At 30.7% G+C, this 22884-nt stretch overlaps 1 protein-coding gene across 1 annotated transcript in view; it reads left to right on the forward strand.

Annotated features, from left to right (window-relative positions):
- LOC129960652 (protein O-mannosyl-transferase TMTC1-like) overlaps window positions 1-21623 on the forward strand; it is a 295526-nt gene extending 273903 nt beyond the window's left edge. The window contains exons 16-18 of the mRNA XM_056074201.1: window positions 7669-7791; window positions 13016-13093; window positions 21251-21623. Of these exons, the coding sequence (XP_055930176.1) occupies window positions 7669-7791; window positions 13016-13093; window positions 21251-21409 (360 nt within the window). The 3' untranslated portion in view covers window positions 21410-21623. The remainder of the gene's footprint in view (window positions 1-7668; window positions 7792-13015; window positions 13094-21250) is intronic.
- The last annotated feature ends 1261 nt before the right edge of the window (window positions 21624-22884 follow it).

Below are 22884 nucleotides of genomic sequence, written 5' to 3' on the forward strand. Positions count from 1 at the left end.
AAAATTTTCTAGATAGGCCTATATAAAATTATTAAAAAATTTTAAGATAATTTATTTAAGCACATTTGAAATTCTTTGCATACATTCCATACAAATAATAATTTAGGTTTATCATAAACACTAATTAAAGCATATATCACATTCATTATTTAACCCATAAAAATATACCACGGCTTTCTCATAATATACTTATGAAATTGTATACTTGAATAATGATAAAGAAATAGTACGCCACTTTTTCCTGTAGATTAACATGCAAGAATCTCTTATATAATCGGGTGGATCCTAGCACAGCCCACCTCTTGGCGTCTTTTTGAATTCTCGCCAAACGAGTGGCGATAACGATAAACGGATTTTTTAATTTATTATTATTATATTTTATTTATTATATTTATTTCTTTTTATTTATTTATTTTATTTTTATTATTATTTATTTATTATTTTATTTTATTATTATTTATTTATTTTATTTATTATATTTATTTTATTATTTTTATTATTATTTCTGGTCTTCAAGTATCGTTTTTTAATTGAAAAATACTAATAACAAATATTCAATTAGTAGTCAACTTGGCGAGATTTCAAATAAGTCGCCAAGAGGTGGGCTCATCTAGGATTTTACCATATAATCTATATATCTGTACAAATAATATAAGTTAGAAACGAAAAAATAATCACAAATGTCAACGATCAAAATTAAAAGTGATCAAGCCCCATTAGTCATTATTCATTCGTTGCACCAAACACCGAAGCTAAAAATAACTAGTGTTGTCGGGATTGTATTCAAAAGTTACTATGATTGAACATAACTTTTAGTAATACATTCATTTTATGCTCTAATTTTGTCTGTTTTTTACGATTCATCGAAGCTGAGTAAAAACATCAATCATCATGATCTTTATTGATCAGGCCTCAAAGGTAATTGTTTATTCGTGGCACCAAACATCAAAGTTGAAAACAGCGAATCTTCACAGAAATTATTTTAGAAAGTTACTATGATTGAGCGTAATTTGTTAGTTATAATTATATATTAGCTCCTCTTATCTCTTTTATATGATCCATCGGGGCTTGGGAAAAAAAACAGCTTTCATATAAATAATCGTTTCGATTACCAGTGGATCTTAAGTGACCAGGCCATATAGGTGATTATTTATTCGCTGCACTAAACATCGAAGTCGAAAATGGTGCAATAATGGTATATATTTGTGCTCTTTCCTCTAGGCTTGCTGTAATTATCAGATTTAAAAAGATATATAAACAGCATGAATTATGAATAGCTAAGCAATACACATGGAGAAACTACAATGATCTAAATAAAATGACCTAAATATGAAAGCAGAGAAATCGAAGTGGATCAATAATCCAGATCTAAACATGAAAATAGAACAAATCAACTTACAAACCGAAAGCCGGAATATCTCCTCGGAAATGATTGCTTCTTTTCTCGATACTAACTACATCTGCTAATTGGATAACTTAATTATAATCATTCGGCACATTTATTTATTCGTCAGAATCGAGCTAATTACTGGTGACTTAACTTCGGCATCGCTAGGAAGCAGGCTCGAACAACTTCGTATTCAATGATCAGCTCTTTTTTTTATTAAGAACCGAAATAAATGCATAATCCAAAAGAAAAACGAGAATAAATGTCTAACAATATACATTTGCTTTAATAACTGAAATCCTAATTCTGAATGCGGTATCTAGATGTATTTAAATTATTTTAGATTGAAAAATCTTTAAGGCTTTCCTTTGAAATGATAAAAAAATGCATGACATTTTAGATTGGCAAAATCTGATTTGTTCCTACATATATTTGCTGCAAGAAATTCGTTTTTTATAAATCTTGATATTTTTTCGTAAACCTTCAAACGACCTAAAGTTGCAAATTAATCAATGGTAATAAATATTTTCTTTTACAGGCAGGAACTTCTAATGCCTGCGTTATTTCCGGAATAGGAATTTTATGAAGAAAACCAGGGGTGATAAATTTATGAGTATTCACCCAAACTAGCACTATGACGGTCCGGTACATAAAATACTGGTTGTTAAAAATAAACATACGAATACTAGGATATGAGCAGAATAGTTTGCATTACGAGGGACGCATGGACAAAACTCACCCTAAGGAGGCAAATCCTATCATCGGCTATGAGTCCGTTACTAATTCTAATATTTCAGTGAGGTGTGTCATATATATCGTATCCTCCTAAAATATTTCTCGGAATAATCGAGTAATTCGTTTACAAATGAAACTTGCAGCTGTATGATAATGTCTATTCTATTGTAATCATAATTTATTGATGCTGTTGTCGTTACTTATGGCACTTGTCATAAACAAGCCCGCTGACGACGTCAGCGGTTTAAGCCGAGTTTGTGCAGTGGCTTCTGAGGGTGAAGGCTCCTGATCACCCGAGAGCAGAAGTCTGACTTCTAGCTCATATGAAGATGACACGCACACATTCGCTTGCACAACCCTTTTTTACAGGGAGGTCCTTTCACACACCTCATAGATAGAACATAGGGGTACATGCCCGAACCAGGACTCGAACCTGGGATGACCAGATCACGGGGATGACGCGCTACCCTAGGCCAGGAAGCCGGCATAATTTATTCAGGCTTAACTCTTCCAACAAAAACTCTAAAACAAGGGGTTTAATTTTATTCAAGAATGCGTCATTTATTATTTTGTACACAGTAAAAAAGGCCAACGAAGAAACTATTTATAGGCTGATTAGAGTACAGACAGATTAGTTCTAATGGAAAATATATAAATCATAATGCCTTAAATGTAACAAAAATTGTATAAGTCTGTATGAAGATTGATAATTTTTTAATTGTATACTATCCATATACTCCGAAAGGTAAAGGTTAAACTTTCGAAATACAATATGTCATTTATCCATGTCACTTTGCAATAATTATGTGAATCATTGGAACTCAGCTCCCAACAGACCTAATATATAAGCTGTCGCAATCCTATCTCATCTGTATTCCCTTGATATCAGTAAATATCACAAATATTGGTCTCTTTCAAAATTGTTCATGCATTGCAAAATGAATTAAACGGAAAATGAAGTCCACTATTAGCTAATCGATTTAATAATAAATATAAATATATTAAACAACGAACAATCCTTTTATTTACTCCTAAAAGAGTCAAAAATTTCTATCGAAATTCAATCTGCTTAAAAGCACGAAAACAAGGTCTTATTTATTCATTTGTAAATAATTTACCTTTTACAATATGCCTAAACATTTTCTTTTTCGGTACAATTGCTTTGAAATATTTTAATTTCCAATCTCAATACTTATTTAACCCGATGTTTTCCAAATTTTCTTCTTCCCCATTTCATAGTTTTGCATGCGTGCGTAAACACAATTCTGAAGGGGGGGGAGTAGAGATTAGATCTTAAATAGAATGCAAATTTAAATTTTTCTATCTTTAATACCAAAATGAAATAAATCCAGGAAGGAATGTACCGAGTACTTAAGCAGATAAAAACAATCTATATAAATTCCCCTGGGACTTAGGAAACCTTTAAAAGAGATTATCTGTTCAAGTTTGATCATTTTTTATACCTCAGTCTACAAGGAACATTCACCGTAATTTGAAATTTATGTTTCATAGCGCAGAAGGTAATCTGACTTTTCATCTAGCAACTTATTTATTTGTTTACCTGCAACCTTTTACGATGGTAATAAGATTATGATATGTATTATTCATGTATGGAAAAGAAAATATTCCGCCATTTAACAGCTGTATTTGAAATACATATTTAAATCATCGTTTTTTATTCGGTCGTAATTCATCTTTCAAATGTCAGAATATGTTATTTCACGAATACTTTAGAAATTCTTTTTTTTTTTTTTTTTCACTTTTAATACTTTCAAAATATATTCCTTTTAAATGCAATACATTTCGAAAAATGTGAACATACAATGAATAAACCCATTACTAAGAAATTAATAGCATACAACAAAGTTCCATAATTCTAATTTATAAATACCGATGAAAAATATTTTTGGTTATTGGTAATCCTACCATTTTTAACATCCAATGCATTCTTTGCAATGGCATCTTCTGCCTAACAATGTTCTGCTAATCCTCATTCTATTATACTTTATATATACAATTTTCTTTCTTTCTTGTATACGAAATATACTTAGAGAAAGTATTGTTATCCTCGAAATATTTGAAAGCGAGATTTTGTCTAATCCCCACGTTTCAGAATTGCACGAGAGGAAAAACATGTTTTTGGAATTATGTCTGCAAAACGCATCTCTCAAAAACGCTTTGCGCTTTACGGATAAAATTTCATATTTTATTTTTATGCCAAATTCGCAGATTTCTATAAAATTTTGAATTAATCCATTAAAAGGAAGTTAGTGTCTATCTGCTTGAGTGCAAGTGAGCATTTTAACTTCAAAGCACTAAAAGTTAGAACTGTAAAATCTGGTACACAATTTAAGCGCATAAAATGTAAATTCGTTTCAAATTTTCAGAGTTTCCCATTAGTAGACCTTACATATACTGTACTGTGCATATGAGTACATATGAGTTTATGAGTTACAGTTTACATACCTGTAAACTGTAACTCATAAACTGTCACTCATACCTGTAAACTAATAACTCAAAAACACAGAAACTTAGATAAATGAAATTTGGTATTTGGTCCAATTTTAGTACCAAAACCAATATCAAATTTTTGTTCCAATCAATGGAAAACAGTTGTGCAGAACAATCATGTGCGAGGGACACTGAAAATAAAAATCTGAAACACTTGTGGCATTCAGGCTCTGCTGAACTTCACAAATTTTATTCAAGAGGAAGGGACACCTATATGAGGGAACACGTAGGAAAATTTCGGGAGACTCTTGAAGAATTACATTACAATAATTTTTACAGGTAATTCCTCATTTAAATATTTTCTGCATTCAAACTTTTGTATAACAATGACTTTTGAATAAATACTTAGCAATAATAATTTTTTAGGTATAATTCATCACTCGATTGTACAGTTTTTTAGATTATAATGTAATTATTCATAAATAATGCCTCATTCATTCAACATAATTACAACTTCTCGGCAATTATTAATTATCGTTTGATATTGTAAGAATTCGTGAAGGTATGTAATTGTGGAGATTAATTGGGATTAATTTACTTCTTTGAGAATACTGAAACAAAATTTAGATGAACAGGTGGTTAGGATGTGGAGGTTGCTAGGAATTTTTCCATAGTCATCGGATCTCTTTTCTGTGGATTTCTTTATGTTGGTACACATGAAACTTAATATTTAAGTTTAAAGAGTTGTTATCTGCAACGATTTATGATCATTCGTACTCTTGTGGTAACTGGAGAAAACCTATACTTGCATAAATTTATGAGTACAAAAATTTTCCCTAAGCAATTAACTGTTTATATAGCAATTATTCGAAGTTCGTAATAGAATCGAAGATACTTATGGTACCCGCTATATCATTCCCAAAAGTAAGAAATTAGGGTATAAACAAAAATTAGGCGATTTTTAAATAATTAAAATATTCTTATTTTATTAAATGAAATATTATGATTCACAGTGTTTAATTGGAAATTAATTTTATTCGTAAATAATTTTGGGTATAAGCAGAGAAATGGCAAAATTTTCCTCCCTTATCAAACAGAAAATGCATTATTTTCATAGATAAAAAGCGGGAATTTGATTTGATCACAACTAAATTTTTATTCAAAATATAAAGAACGAAGGGATATTTCTACGTACCTCAAATGCAACATATTTGTTGGATTTTGATGGGGGTGCATCATTATTTCAAAGTAATAGCGATACTTTATTCATAAAATTACGACGGGGTGGTTTGTGTACATGCTCAAAGCGTTACGCTGAACGAACACTAAAAAGACCTAAAAGTATTTTTACGAATCTGTGATGCGGCTTTCCCGCATAGTTGGTTCCATGGGAGGTCCCAGAGCTTGGCGACTTGGCGACGAATTTGGCGATTTTGGCGCCAAAATAGATTATACCCGAAACATCGAGAATTTTCCCGATTCGTCCAGTAGGAACCGAGTTACGCCTCTAACGTTCCTGATTGGTTGAGAGGCTTCTAGCCCCGCCACCTGAGACCTATAAAAGGAGCTGCAGCTGACGTGAGTCGAGTCGTGGACCGACGGTGAATTGAGTCGTGGACCAGTGGAGTCGAAGAGTAGTCGGAAGCGACGGTGAAGAACTCGACTTCCAGAGACTAGCAGAGCAGCGACGGAGTAGAGGTGCTGTGTATACTGTTGTATGCTGCACGTCTCGGCTGAAGATAATACTCTTCTGTGCTGTATATAGTTGTCGTCTTTGTGCTGTCCTGTGTGTCTTCGTGTAAATAAACGTCGTTGTTTCATTTTCTACTGCCGCCTGGTGATTGAGCGTTCTTCACACCATATAACCCCCACTATCCAAACGAACCGCGGAAATTCAGTAACAGTATGCTCTACCTTCTCCAAATTAGTTCATTACTAAGCTCTTTATATGGCTCTAATATAACCGATGCGAAAATGAAGTGTATTCAAATTTTGCAATATACCCTGTTGAGCAATAAAAATAATTTATCCCATTATAAAAGCCCAAGTAACACTTTTCTGCGAGTATATTTGTATTCTATGCATCTAAACTAGAATCATGTGTGTTTCGCACTAATTTGTTCTAATGTTCGTAAAATTCTTTAAAATAAGAAAGAATGAATGCTGGTGAGAAGTGTAATAATTGCAACAATTCTGGATTTTGTAAGTAAAAATATTCGCCGTTGAAAATATATAAAATTGCTCTTGTATCCGTGAAGAAAAAACAAGGAGTTATACTTAGAAAACACGAACACTTGTTTCCCCCCTCCCCTGTTTTTATGCCTGACTTTGCCTTGAGAGTGACTGAAATAAATATTTCTCGGATTTTTATTTTCGAAACGTTTCGATTTCAGTTAAGGTAATTGAGGTTATCTATTTGATCAGATATTGTATGCTTAGCATATATCTTGCAGGATTTCTTTTATACTGAAATTCGTTATTTTCCGTATTATAATAAGAATATAATTTATTTTAACATCAAAAATAAAAGAATACAGTGGAATCAAAAACTGATTATCCAAATAGTTCTTAATCCAATGTGTTTTTTTTTTTCGTTTCTGATTCTAGCATATCATTATAAATAAATTCTAAACGTATTTAAAGATCTTATTTTATACTGAGTATGAAGTAAAGTGCGCGTTAAAAAGGGAAATCCTATTAAAATTTTCATATGCATTGAAATTAGATGACAGATTTCTTTAAGTTCTATTAAAGATTCTGATGTCTGAAATGCTTCATTTCCTTTTTATATTTATTTGTTCTGAAGAAACGCTTGATAAACTTCCGAATTTTTATACATATTTGTACAGTTGACTCTTACCACAATTCCTGTAAATCAATCAAAGGACTTCAAGCATAATTTCAAATCTATGTTTAACCAAAGTAGAAATAATTCTATGCAATACAATTAAAAGCGAATATAATTAGTTGATATTTTAAATGAATTTCCGACAAATTAGGCATTACTTCCATAGCACGTACGTATACAATTTTGAGATTGCAAGACCGAAATTTCAATGACTTTCATTAAATATTTTTTGTTTGTTGTCTTTCAGGCTTTGGAGCACATTCTGAAATCCCTGAATCTTTGCTCATCTTCAGAAGTTTCTTGCGCACAGCTACATGCTGATCATGGGGATATTCTCAAAGATTTGAAACAATGGGATGATGCAGCTCATGTAAGTTTATCATTTTGCTCCATTTCTTCCCGATGTTACAAGGTACTTCGAATTCAGCACTGTATGAAGACTAGCAGAGCATACATTCAGCCAGACATCAGTACTTTGCAAAACGAAAGATGTTTGTCGCAGAGCGTAAGATTGAAATTAATTCAGAGTAGCAATTTATTTACAAATCAGGAGAGTAAATGAAACCGTGTTGATTATTATTATACTGAAACAAAATCGGGAACACTTTCAAAAAAGGGCAATGGAAACATCTCATGGATGGAATGTGGTGGAAATATGATTTGGCATCTACCATCTCCGAATATAATTCCATTGGGAAAACTGGGTATCCACGTTACAATTATGGTATCCGATTATGGTTTGAAATTCTCTTGCTGTGGAGAATATCAGTATCATACTCTGCTTCTTTTATAGGTTAAAGAAATTCTATCTTTGTTAATGTAGGGTTCAACTAAGCCTATAGGCACCATGACGAGGATCTATTAAAAGTATTTCTATAACAGCGAAAAGCATCGTGTCCTATCTTTATTATTTTAATCTATTTTTTCTCTAATAAAAGATTAACGTAGATGATTAACATCTTTATTCTGCCACTATGACTTGTTATAAATTTAGGCTTTATGGCACATATTTTACGGATCTGTAATATTGCTTTCCGGTTATGATGGTATCATCGCTGAAAGAAAAAACTTGAAAATATCTCTAATGAGCACTAAAAGGTATAGGTCAATGATCCACAACCTAGGTGATATTCTTTGCGATAAATTTGGCGGCGTTGGCTGCAAAAATGAAGGTTCTTGAAATTTCAGGAATTTCTGTTCTATTTCTAATAAAAGCCGAGATGAGAAAATTCTTCTAGAAATTTCCATACCATTTTTGTATCTTATGAAAGGCGAAGCTCTTATATGAATATCAGTCATATCTTTGGATCGTTGTCGCATCACGAGTGAATTTGAGCTATTCTGATGTTGGTGCTATTTTATCAAAGATTTGATGCTTTCATGTGTGCTGTTTTTGTGTACACTTTGGCTGTGTTTTTTATCAGTGCTTTCGTGCTTCTTCTGGAAAAAATTTCGTTCGTGATCCTTTATCAAGCTTGTAGCACTTCTTTCACCGTACACCCAAGGAACAGATTTTTACAACTGTACTATTTCTCCTTCTAATATAATTTCTCCTCTCTATTTAGACGCTTCTTTATTCTCCCTGCTGGTCAAGTTTCCAATTCTATACCCGCAGATCAAGGTTCAAGATCTTATCCGAAAAAAAAAACCTGCCATATCCGTGAAGCTGATGCATTTATTAACCTGTATCTGTTAGTCTTTTCATTGATAAAATGAGGAATTTTGAAGGGGACGATCCAGATTTCGCCTTCGACATTTAATCATAGTTCATTACACAAAGTCATCCCTGAAATAGCCATAGCTTCAATACTGCAACATTAATTTAATAACTAGTGTAAATTCCATTCTTTTTTTTATTACAAGTTCTCATTAACACCTTGCACATAAGTTTTTTTTTATTTTGAATTAATGACATACTTATCAATAATATTAAAACAACACAATTTAACAGGAAAATATTGTCAGAAATCCGCATACAAAAATGTTTAATGAAACAACATTCTAATAACTTATCCAGCAAAGATCTTGCATTAGATAATCAGCAATAACAAATTATTTAAGAAATGCTGTTTTATATCTACCAGTCTCCAAAAATTTTAAACATCAGTTTCGGGCATTCTTCTTAATTCTTAAAAAATTACAAGTTAAATTCTAATCATAATTAAGATTATTGTATAATGGTTATGCATTAGCAAATTAAAAAGATAAAAAAATGTGAAAGTTAAATCATAAAGCAGATAGTTAAAAACTGAAAAGTTAATGTTATGTCATGATATTAAATGAATAAACACTGGTCACTATCTCTTTGGAAGAAGCTTTTTTGAAAAAAATAAAACGACTATTTTTTCGAAAACCAACGATTACATACTTCCTACCATTGCCAAACATTTTGAACGTACTTAAATGCAAAATTCAAACTAAACTGCAATATGCGTCAGCTTGGAAACAAATTCTCAATTCTTGTTTTATATTATTTATATATTCAAACAGTTGAAATGCAATTAAGAATATAAGATTTTTTTAAAAGTTCAATTACTTTTTAAAAAGGTCACACCATAATTGCTTAAACTATCTATTCTATATATAATGCAAATGGGAATATGTGTAACACATGAATTCTAATCTCATTATTACTCATAATCTAACGTATTAGATCGAAATTAAGTTCTTTAGATTATGCTTAAATAAATGTAACTTTGGTAGAAATTTCAATCTTTTGAAGTTCTCAACATTGTTTGATAACAGGAAGAGTAAATTTAATTTCATTATGCATATTTGGAAAAGTTTAATGACTTCAAAGTTTCAATTCTTGTAAAATGTTTAATTAATGTTAAATATCTGTAGGCTTATCCTGGACCAGATAATTAAGCAAGCAGCTTTGCATTAACTACATACCTCTAAGCATCATTACAATTAAGGTAGAATTTCGTAACTATTATTTAAGTCCACACTCCTTAAGCTGTTTAAGAGTGAATTTTCAAGAATTATAGTGTGAACTTTGGTAATTTCATATTTTTGAGATTAATAAGTAAGGACTAGCAAAGTATATATTGGCAAAAAGGATTATTAATGAAATATTTAAATCGTAGCCTTAAATTCTTTTTCAGCTCGTATATTAAATTTGGCAACAAAAATAATTATATCGATTATTTATGAAAACAAAAAGGCCAAATTATCGTTAAAAGTACCGTTGGCCAGAAATGAATAAAATGAAAATCAATAAACATGTTTAAATAGAAAATTTTATTAAATGCTTTAAATCCATATGCTATCAATATTTTTTGTTGTTGTTTTTTTACATTCAATAGCTCGAGATAAGCACATGTTAAAATATATTCACGTGACTTCATAATTCGTGCGTGTGAGTCCATTTCATATAAGGATCCATAATTTCAGAGGTCTTGCTTACAAATGTGATTTCGTAAAGTCTTCTCACCTTTGCAAGGTGTCGACTGTAGAAAATTCTTTAAATCAATTTAAGAAAAGAATTTTCGGAACCCAAAATATAACCAGGGTGAGTGGTCTTTACAAAGCTTTTTAGTATATTTTCTAATAAATGTACTTGCATATTATTAATTACATGCTATTGGAAAAATAATAGCTACGAAAGTGCCTATTAGTACGATTTTTTGGGGCGATTAATCTCTGGTGGTACAGATAATACACATGTACCAGGACACCAAATGCATATTTTGGACGCCTTTTGTCCGTCAGATTGAAACAAACTGTGCACAGAACTAAAATTGTAGTCACAAAAATCACATGACGAATTTTATAAGCATTTTTAAAAAAGATGAACTTTTAGATATTATTTTATAACTGTATCATTCACGAATCGAAAAATTTCAATATCATAAAAGGCTATTCAAGCGTGCATATGTCTATAGAAGCATAAGCTTAAAATACTTCAACTTCAAATTATATTCGAATCTACTTCAGTGAGTCTCAAAGTGTTACAAAGAGTTACAAACATAGACGCATAATCTGGGAAACAAGATAGACGAATTTCAAAAAAGATTTCCCGTGCAGATAGATTTATTTAGAGGGTTTTTAAAATATCTGAGCGGAAATTTTTCCTTTGGAGTTCTTTCCAGGTATTCTGACAAGACAAACACCCTCTATCCCTTCCAAAAATGTTCCACAAAAGTGCCGAAGAACTCTAATTCTATACTTCAGCTCAAAGTGCCGCTTTGAAGCCCTTCTATCGCCAGTATATTTCAACGTTTACATGCAGAAAGTGATCAGGGAAAATATTGACTCGGAACTCAAAATAAATGATTCAAAGCATCTTTGAATCTTTTACGCCATATATTCCCATATTAGCAAAGCATGGGTGCAAACAGAGACAAATTTGTATCTAGGATCGACGCCAGACCTGTTTGCAAATATCAGTGGAATATCTTTGGATGATACCAATAAATTTGTGAAAAGTAATGGATCAAAAATGCGATACATGATCTGTTATAAAAATTCTGTTCTATGAAAGAATTTTTGTTTATTTTTTTTCTGTATTCACATCCTATCTAAAACTGGCTAGCTTATATTCATATAAAGAAATCTCGAAACCATATTATAGAAATTTTGCTGCTTATATGTCATTTAATACCGTGAAATAAATGAAATAGATACAGTAGTGTTTCGAATAAAATATTAGTGCCATAGCTAGTGGAAAAGTAACATTTATTTCCCAAACCATATTGAAAAACTGTTGCACTATTACAGACATTTTTAATCTTATACATGGACACAGAGATAATTAGAATGCAACAATTATAAAAGAAATCCTTGTAGTAAATTCTTTGAATATATAAATTATTCATTTAAAGAAAAGAATATCAGACTAGAATAAAGAGCGCATGAACAATAATTATTTTGAAATATAGTTCCTGATTGGTTTGTTTTGAGTTTATGGTAGAAGCATCATTATTTGACCTTGTAGCTATCTACAAGGTCAAATATACAAGCAAGTTTGTATACGAGCTAGTGAATTGTGAAAAGTGCTGAGTTGATATCGAATAGCTCCTGAAGATAATGATTTCGTTATTTTAACAGAGTAGTAGATGAGTATCTTAATTTATTGAGTCTGATTATTTTCATAAAACTAAATTCTTTCCACATATTATTATGCATTATTCCCGGCGGAGATTGATTATCAGTATTATCAAAAATATCGGATATAGCATAAGAGGCATAGAATATCTACAATGTATCACCACATGTACAAATTTAAGAATAAAATAGAGAGAGTACTGTGAAAATAAAAGGAATTTTTTCAAATTGAATTTTTACGCAATAGAAAATCACCAAGAAATAACATTCCGTGTCTGAAGAACTGTTCTGATGTATTTCCTTAGAATATTTGTCAGTTATTTTAGATTTTAAAAAATAACTACAGCAGTCGATGTGCCGTTTAAAAGGAATTGGAAAACCCCCGAAGGAAATGGTATAAGAAGCATGAAAATAACAAAAAAAAGAATAGAACAGCAAGTTTTTTTGTTTTTTTTTCGTACGTATAAATCCATGCGAGTTTAGTCCTCCAAGGAACAGTATTTAAATTGACATATCTGTATTTATTTTGTATCTTATATTTTCAGAGCTACAGAATGGCTATTCAATTGGATCCTAAATTGTCACATGCCCATGTCAATTTAGCAGTCATCAACCATTTACAGGTAAGTACATTTTATTAGTAGTTTTCTGTGCGAGTAAACATGGGACTTAATGATAATATTTAACATTTAAGGCATAAATCAATTGAATTAATTTTTTTCGAATATAGAAGCATTAAATTTTTGACGAATTAAATTAATAAAAAATAGAATAACTCAGCATTTGACTTTCTTGTTGTTGTTGTTGTTCTTAGAATCTCTAGACTGTTTGTAACTGGAGCAATGAATCAAAACCAAATTTTAATTCACTGCTCTAAACATGCGAAACATGCTTTTAAATATCTGACGCCATCCATGACATGTAAGTAAATGTTTAAATTATGTGCAGTTAAATCCCAACTAAGGAAATATAATTTTTGTGTAATAAATTAAATTTTAGGAAAGAAAATTTTAAAAATCTAATACAAATTGTAATCTTTACACATAAAATGATTAAATACATTACGATTTCTTTTAAGATTTGGATATACAGATATCTTTGCGTTATAATCTGAAAATATACCTTCTTTAATTTTGAATAATGATTATAAGCGAAATAAAATTATTGCGCTTAGCTTATTTTTTAATAACTTGAATATTTTGATTAATGATTATGAATAGACAAAACGAATTGATTGCTATTCCTGGATTATATAATATCCCGATGTGCGCCAATTAAATTCGAATAAAAATCAATTACTCTATTATTATGAGGTTACCACCCAAATCATAACTTTCATCGGCGCAATTAATATGATAGAATGCGGCTTTTCGGTAATTCGGTTATAAGCACCGTAATAAATTCTTCGCAAGTTAAGAAACCATCAACGCCATGATAATCAAGGAAGGAGACTATCTTTCCGAAGATCACTTGATTCAATTTTATTCTGAACGAGTTTCGTCAATGTGTGGGAGTTAAATGAGATCACAAAATATCTTGCGAAACAATATTTGTGTATATTTGTCTTTGTGTAAGTGAAAGACAAAAGTCAATTGTCAGTCACTTTAAATTAATGTACTTCGTATTTGGGTGATCTATAACAAAGTAAACGCTTATCTTGTTGAATCAATTTACATTACAGGAAATCTAGCTACAATAAAATGTTTCACTTATAAACTAAACAAATTAAAGTAAACTAATAACTTTAGTCTGTTATTTTTTTATGTTTGAGTGCGTTCGTTTTCTTTGTTTTGTGAAACGAAACAACATTTCAGCACTAAGTAGTACTTGCTTTCTTCTGATTTAATAAAGCATTGCTTTGTAATATTTTTACAGTTGAAAGATATTCGAGAAAAAATAAATATTCCGATACTTTGGTAATGATTTAAAGAAACTTGAAGAACAATTTTTTTATAGTTCTTAGTTCTGATTGTTAGACAGAGAGACAAGCTTCGAGTTTCACCTTTCAACGAAACATTATGTAAGGATAATCATCTAGTAGAAAGTATCTTTTCTCTTTTTGTCATTATTAGAAGATTTATGTCGAATATTATGAAATGACGTATCGTATTTCCTGGAAAATGAGTTCAATTTCTTTTTTTTTAAAGACCATTAAGATTTCAATTCATGAGATCCATCAATTGGAAATGTATGGCTATAATCTATAATGTCTTTTTTTAAATGTAAATGACAGTTATATATCAATACATCAACTCTTTCCTTATGGAAAACCCATAATCTAAACTATTTTTCTCTGTGTGTGTAGGATTTATTAAGCATAGTACCACTAAATTTTTTTTCCAAAATTGCGGATCTAATCTTTGGCTAATATAATCGTTTTAATTTTCTCATAAACAGATTCATTCACCTATCTCGTTGTATCATGCAATATCCATTTAATTGGGTAATGCTGCTGTATTCAATAACTGTTATTCGGTATTTCACATTTTACTTTTGTATTACCACATGTGGGATGTATGGATTAATTATTCTTGTGACAAGAATAAACAATCATCCAGCAATTCAATGGAATGATAGATCCTTAAAAATATGAAAAGAGTATTAGCCTTTTTCGTCGTCAAAATCTCCGTTTTGAAATTATATTTTGAAAATTTTCTAAAAGTTTATATTTTTATTAATATTTCATCCATGTGTTTCCACTGATGTACTGAATGGATAAACTACAAGACAATTTTAATAGCGGTGTTTTGGAAGAAAGACGGCCATTATAAACTTCATCAAAAATCATGTAACGCTTTATTTTCATGTATCAGTTTATATTCGTATTTTTCAACGAAACAAACAATAAATGTTGTGTTATTTTCTATACATAGAAAATCATTTTTTGAATGGCAATTTCCTGTTATCAACTAATCACTTAAACTTTATTACTATTGAAGACAGTGACCCACCCAGCCCGAAAAAAATATCTCTTTTCGAAACTACGCAAAACGTAAAAAAATTTATATACAGGGTGTTGCCGAATCCGAAAGACAAATTCAGAGGGGTGATAGTAGACATCAGGAGGATAAAGAATCATCATACAACATGGGGTCCCAAACGACGTTTAATTGGTGAAAATCTCAAAAATATAGTGAGTCGGAATACTGTTGGAAACTGTAAAAAAATTAATAAAAAATAACAAATAGTGTTTGAACTACGAATTTTTTTTAAGTGGAAGCACATTCTTAAAAGCTTTTTTTTTCCCGTGCTGGTAACATGCGGATTTGATGATCTCGGGGGTCGTAAATTACTGAAAACGAAAAAGTAGTTTTAAAAACTTTTAAGAATGTGCTTTCACTTAACAAATAGTGTTTGAGCTACGAATTTCTTTTATTTTTTTATTAATTTTTTACAGTTTCCAACACTTCTCCGACTCTTTATATTTTTGCTATTTTCACCAATTAAACGTCGTTTGGAACCCCATGTTGTATGGTGATTCCTTATCCTCTTGCTGCCTACTATCATCCCTCTGAATTTGTCGGTCGAATTCGGCAACACTCTCTATAATTTATCTTGCCTAAATAATGTATTACATTCCTTTATATGGCTAAGTTTCGAAAATACTTTTTTACAGTTTTGGAAACTTCAATTAATTCAGCGAGGATAACAGCATAAATCCACATTTCGCCACGTTTTCTATAAATAGGTTCGATAAATGTTGATCAATGGTCAAAACTAGCATTACACTAGCCTCCTAACTTGTTTCTACGCATGTTTCAAATTTTAATGAGTATAGAATAGCAGTACCTATCCGAACTTAAAACTAGATTATATCGAAATGAGAATTACTGGTTAATACTGCTCCTTATACTGATTCAATTATAAATTATAATTCTGCTAAAGGCGTGTTTAATTCAATTATTATAAAATAATGAATGATAAATAATGTATAGAAGAATAATTTTATGAAATAAAAAATATATATATAAATTCCCATTTTATTGAAAAATTATCTTGCTAAAATAAAAAAAAAAGTCTAGCTAATGAAAGTCCATTGAAACAGAAAAATTTTGAAATCCCTCATGAAATGAGGATGTGCATGTTCATTGACAGCCGTGGACTGCCGCGGGTACATGTTTCAACACTTAATTAGAAATAACTGTCTCATTTAATAGGTTCGATGAAGTGGTTCGCTGGATTGCTTTGAGTTTAATCAAACAGTCGCATTTAATTTACAACCAAACACTTTAAATTACTCTCTTAACAAGTGAGTCAATACTTCTGGATAGACTTTGATAATGAATGTTCCTCGTCATTTGAAAAGGTATGCTATGTGCATCTACGTTTAGCCTTCAATTAAAAGCTAAATAACTATATTACGCGAGTATAAATGCATAAATTAGAAAACACTAACTTTCAACAGAGTTAGTTTGAATTTTAAAATCAATATAAAAGGCCAAACTATTAACCGAATGAGTTCTAATTAAATTGTCAGGAATTCCAGTGAACATGAGAAGACGAAGTTTAAAATTTCAGACTGCGAATTATTTCCGTTTATCCCTTCAGTGTGAAAATAAGCTTGAAAAGCGAGAATTCTTATTTTGAAGAGCTTTCCCTAAGGGGCAATGCAGACACGAGAAATAAGAGAAAATTTGCTAAATTAGATATTGAAATTAAATTTTCTGACAATGTTAATTGTTTGAACAAAAGTAGGAAGTTTCCTTGCAGTAAATTAATATTATTAGCTCACAAGATAATTGGAAATTAACTATTCCAATTCTGAAATCCATTGGAACGGATGCACAATTAAAAATTATAAAGAAAGATGCGTCCCCATAATTATGTGACATAGAATAACTATTTCAAAATATGGTAACAAGAAATCACAAGATTTAAGCCTAATAGTCGAAATGTTACTTAGGGAAATAATAAAAAAATTAATTATCATTTTGATAGATGACTACCATTTAAGAATTAATTAATGATGGTTTTGGGTTTAAGCATTTTAACTTCATCAAAAGAAAATATTCAATATTTCTGTTCAAAAAATAATTTATTTTTTTCCTTATATTGTATTAAATCTTTAATATCATTTTGAAGTTGGGAAAACTTTTTAATTTTTATAAATTATCTATTTGAGATAGAGGAATGCGTAAATATATCGTAGTTTTTCATATCTTCACTGTTACGTCAAATCATCGTATGTAAAAACCCACACACAGCAAAGCATACAAAATTTTGATATAATAGCTGGAATCACTCTAAAAAATTGCATTCAGAAACATGCAACAATTTTAGAACTAGTGTATCTAACCTATTGAAGTTTTTACACAGTAAAATATTTTACAACATTTGATAAATATCATTTTGATATAACAGTGACGATATACTATGAGGATATATCGACAAAGAAACAGAATAAAATATATATGCTACAGTGTATGTGATAAATTGATTATTATTAATCCTAATTGCTATTATTATTAATAATAACCAATTAATCACATTGAAATTAACATTTATATATACATTCATTAAAACAAAGCATTTACTTTTACAAATAATAAAGCAATTTATTTTTACACAAAAAAATAACAGATTAACACAGAAAAAGTTAGAATTGAATGTACTGGGAATAAGCAACCTGTTTATCGTTTCCATTCATATAATACGGTTAAAATCACACTTATTTTTGAATTTTCAGTGAATTTTCCCCTCTTTGAGAGAATTTTGAAAGTGAACTCTTGGTTTCGTTTTTAATCGTAATTATAAACGGAATTTCAACAGGACCGTTGTGCTACTGGTATAATGAATGAGTCGCAAATTTAAAATTTTGTAACAACTATGTGTTGATGTATCTTACTACTCCTATTTTATATATATATATATATAAATTTAGTGGATATTCTGTTTAAAAATACAATTTATGAAAAAAATAGCTGCAAGGCCTTTGTCTTTAATAATAAGATAATTGTTCAAAAAATATAGTTCAAGTACGAAGTTCAAGTAGTATGAAGTAGTATATAGTTCAAGTAGTAGGAAGATTTTAATCTTCAGTCTATATCCAAGAAAATTACGAGAAGAATTCTAGTTGTAGACATTTCTCTCTATAACGACCATAATTTATTTTTCAGTATAAGCGAACTTCTACAAAAACAAAATATTAGAAAGACTAAAGAAGATTCATTGATTCTTTCACCAAACTACTTTTCCCAGAATAAATTAGAAATAAATTTATATGCATATTTCCCCAAAATAGCTTCTGTCCAAAGTTGAGAATAAAGCTTCAGCAACCCAAAACAAAAGAAAACTAACTAAAACTTTTGGGATTAATAAAAAAAAAGTCCCAATTTTTCCGCTAATGCAGCGGAATATGCAATACGTTCGTTTGTTTCTACGTTTGCAATGTTGATTAAGCAGATGTGTCTTTGGTATTCACTGGTTTGTTGAAATTAATAGTCGATTCAACAAAGTCTTCATTACCGACCCTGCCAATGAATATGTATATGACGAGTGGAGAATGCGAGTTCTATGTTTGCACAAACGCTAAGCGAATTATTTCGGTAGTAAATGACGTGTATTCGAAGAGCACCCGATGGAATTTCAATGAAATCGTATATTTTTCCTCATAAATGTTCCCAGATGCAGATGAAAATTAGGGCGGAGCTTTTATTAATCCCAAATCGAGTATCTTACTTGAGCGGATTAGATTCAATTAAATAAAACAAAGTCTGAAAACTATGTTAACTTTTGAGAATTTAATTCTTCTTTCAAGTATGGAATGAAATAGTAAGGTGAAGTAATTTAATTTAATTTGAGAAAAGAAAATTATGAATTTGCTGAAAAAGATATTTGGAAAAAGAAATGGTTATGTATATGTAAAAGAAAAATTGGGATTTTCTTATGGTTTATAAATCATATTTTTAATTTTTAAACTCTCATGGAATACCAATATAATATCACGATTAAAACAGATTAGAGTCTAAACAGGATGAAGAAAGATTTTAAAATGTGTTCAGCTTATTTCTATTGCTTTCGGCTATCAGAATGGCACATTTAAGGTACTTCTAATATCAGTATCAACTCTTCGAAAAATATTATAAAAATTAATTTAATTTTTATATAAAATAGATTAAGTGATATATTTTTTTTTCCAAAGGTTAAAACTTTCTCGAAAATTGGAAGAAATAGGGTTGTGCTTTTTTTTATTAGGGAGAGAAGCGGCATTAAAAAAAAACACCTATGCAATAGTTTATGCAACGTTTTGTTCACAGGTGTGCTGATAAATTAAGAAACGTAGTTCCTGAACTAAGAAATGAGCCGTATCCAATCTTTAAATGCTGAAATTCGACTAATAAATAGCATGAATTTACATTTTTACATATTATGAAGCATTAAAACTATTGTAATATATTTTTAAATGAAAACCCTGCTTATTTTGTAGTTTAAAAGCCACAGAAAACACTGCAGTCATTGAACGAAACTTGAACAAAAATATGGTAGACATATACATAGCAGAGAGTCACTATGTTGACAATTTATCAAAGAAACACCAGTATCTTCAGTCGTCGCAAGACGAAGATTCAAAACATACCCTGAGTGTCGCCAAATTTTGGCGTCTTCAACTTCTGCAGTCGAAAAGACTTTCAAGGCAATCGATCATTCTGATAGTGCTTTCGTATCTCATTAGGGTAGGAGTATCAGCTTTGGAAGGCGGTCTTCAAATGTGATGTGGGACTAACAAGACACGCGCCGACAGACAGGCAGACGGTTCTTCTGTCATCAGGGTTCTCAACAAGTCTTTTGTCTCAGCTACAATCAGGCTGTCTCTTTAGCGTAGGAACCAACTATGTCTACCAGTGTGTATTAGTGAGGGACTCGCTGTATTTCTCCTGCTGGAAGTCTTCAACATCGGACTTTTCGGCCTTCAAAGTTGTTGCCTGATTTTTGTCGTCTCGATAGAGTTAGAAAATTAGAAAAAAAAATCTAATCTCTTCCTTAGAGATATGCATGAACTTGACTTACGCCAAATTCAGCTCGAATCTCACTGGTCAATCAGGAATATATTATAGAAATCATCTTTTAGAAAAGTTTCTTAACTAATGACACCTCAACAATTAAAACTCATCCTAGGAAATACATGTGACCAAAAAGTCAGGTTCAAATTATAACGATAAGAAAGAATTTAAAATAAATAGGACCTGTAAAATGATCTTCAAGAAAAGACAGTTTTCAACGGAAGCATATTTGTTCAAAATTTTTAAAAAATAAACAAAATGTCAAAAAGGCTGCACCATATTGAATGGTGTCCTAGAGGAGACATCCGAGTGCAAAGAATCCACCAGAAAAAGCAAAAAATAAGAAGTAAATAATAGAAATTGTTTTTTGTTTAGTAAAAATCAATTTCACTTATAGTCAGTTAACGCGACAATATTGAATAAAGGAAGTATTTGATATTTTTGACAAAAATCGAATTTCCAACCTTAAAAAGCAATGCTTTAATTTAAATTTATGGGACTTGTTCAGATAAAATATATATGATTATATTTAAATTTTGTTGTATTCATTTTGTCTCTTTGAATAGGCAATTACGGAAATAATTGCATTACTTGTTTATATAAATATGTATTCAATGTATGCATTAAAACTAAAAACTTGCGAATTAAAATTTTACGTATTAATTTATTAAAACATATCTGTTGTATGATATATATAATGGGTAATGGAATTACTCAATTCTATTTTTAAAGACATAATTGTTATGGCGTTTACACATAAAAGTTACCTTATATCTGTAGGGTGAATGCCACCAAGCTCTCCGCCATTATCACGAGGCTTACATGTTGGATCCAGACAACCAGCTGCTCCATGAAAACATGCGGAAATTGAAGCTGCACCTGGTCGACGGTTCTGGCACCTGCGACACTGAGCGGCGAGCGACTTGTAAAAGTCGGTGACAACCAGTCGAAGGTCAGAGCTTGGGACCATTCACGAGCTATGCTGCTTCTTCGACATGAGCAAACAAGTCTATGTGTGAAAAATAAACCAAAATTACAATGGATGTTGAACGGAATTGTAAACAATTGTTGTTTGTTTAGATCGCCATGATATAGTGAATTGTATGTGAGTTTATTTGATTTTGATACGTAATAAATTTATTGGTATTTCTAACTGGCTTTTCTTTTACAAACATAAAGAAAAACTGAAATTGTTTTTTTTACCGTGTACAAAAATATATGCAAGATAGTACTGGTAGGGTATGTTTTAATTTCAAAAATTGTGTGTGAGCAATAAAAAGCAAAAATTGCTCACAACATACTATTTTCAGAAATATACAAGATCATCATAAAATAAATTTCCTTATTAGGAAATGTCTGCGTCTAATGAATTGAATGAAGCAAATTGCAGAAAGCATATGTTTCAGTTTCAAAACTTAAATTATGGATAGAAAATAACTAAATTTATTTTATCGCAGAATAATAGGTAATCAAGAAGATATAACACATATATTAATTTGGAAAAATTACCTCTTCTTTTAGCAGTAGTCATAATCTGTCACCTTTTCAACATGAAATCTTATTATGATTGCTAAAAATGGTAAGAAGAGATCCTACACCTCTCCTATTGCCCCCTCTCTTTAAATTTTGAATATTAGTTAAATATAGTCATTGTCAGATTTTTTAAATTCTGAATACTGTAGTCACTGTCAGATTTCGAACGAACAGAAAAATGCCTTTCTGGATGCATAATTTTATTTGTGTTTTTAAATAAAACGCTGAATCATAAATGTGTGTCACTGTAACTTACAGATTCATGTTGATGTTGGTATAATACTGAAGTTCCAAGAGGGGAATACCTGTCTGAGATCATGTCTTTGCCTCTGAATGGCAATTCATCTCAAACTTCCTGTAGCTTAGGAACTAGACGTAAATGTCATAAAAAAATTACTCCCACCCTGCTTTAGCATCTGCAGAATGTGCCACCTGGAAACTTAGGCTTCTGGACGTGTTCCGGGTGGAATGTGTCTTTACATTATCTAAAAATGAAGTTCTGGGGTAAAAAGTGAAGTTCATCACCGAACACAACCCCCAACCAGCAGGAGGCCTAATCCTTCATCGGAAGGGACTAAATTTCACAGCATTACTATATTTTCAGGAGAAGCGAGAACCCTCTTACTTCTCTGGGGAATTCTTCGCATATTCATGATACTCCAGGAGTTGAGGGGAGGACTTGATGTAAATAAAAAAACAAATTTTAAAGCCATATCTTAATTTTTTAAAAAATACTTCATAATATTACCTATAACATCTGTTACTCATATTTAGAATAAATATGAATAAAAATAATATCGCTTCATGCTTACCTATTACAATTCAACAAATGAAACTCTAATACAAATAGCATACACCACTTTTACATGAAAACCTAAAAT

This window comes from Argiope bruennichi, chromosome X2 (genome assembly GCF_947563725.1).
Source record: "Argiope bruennichi chromosome X2, qqArgBrue1.1, whole genome shotgun sequence".
Taxonomy (NCBI): domain Eukaryota; kingdom Metazoa; phylum Arthropoda; class Arachnida; order Araneae; family Araneidae; genus Argiope; species Argiope bruennichi.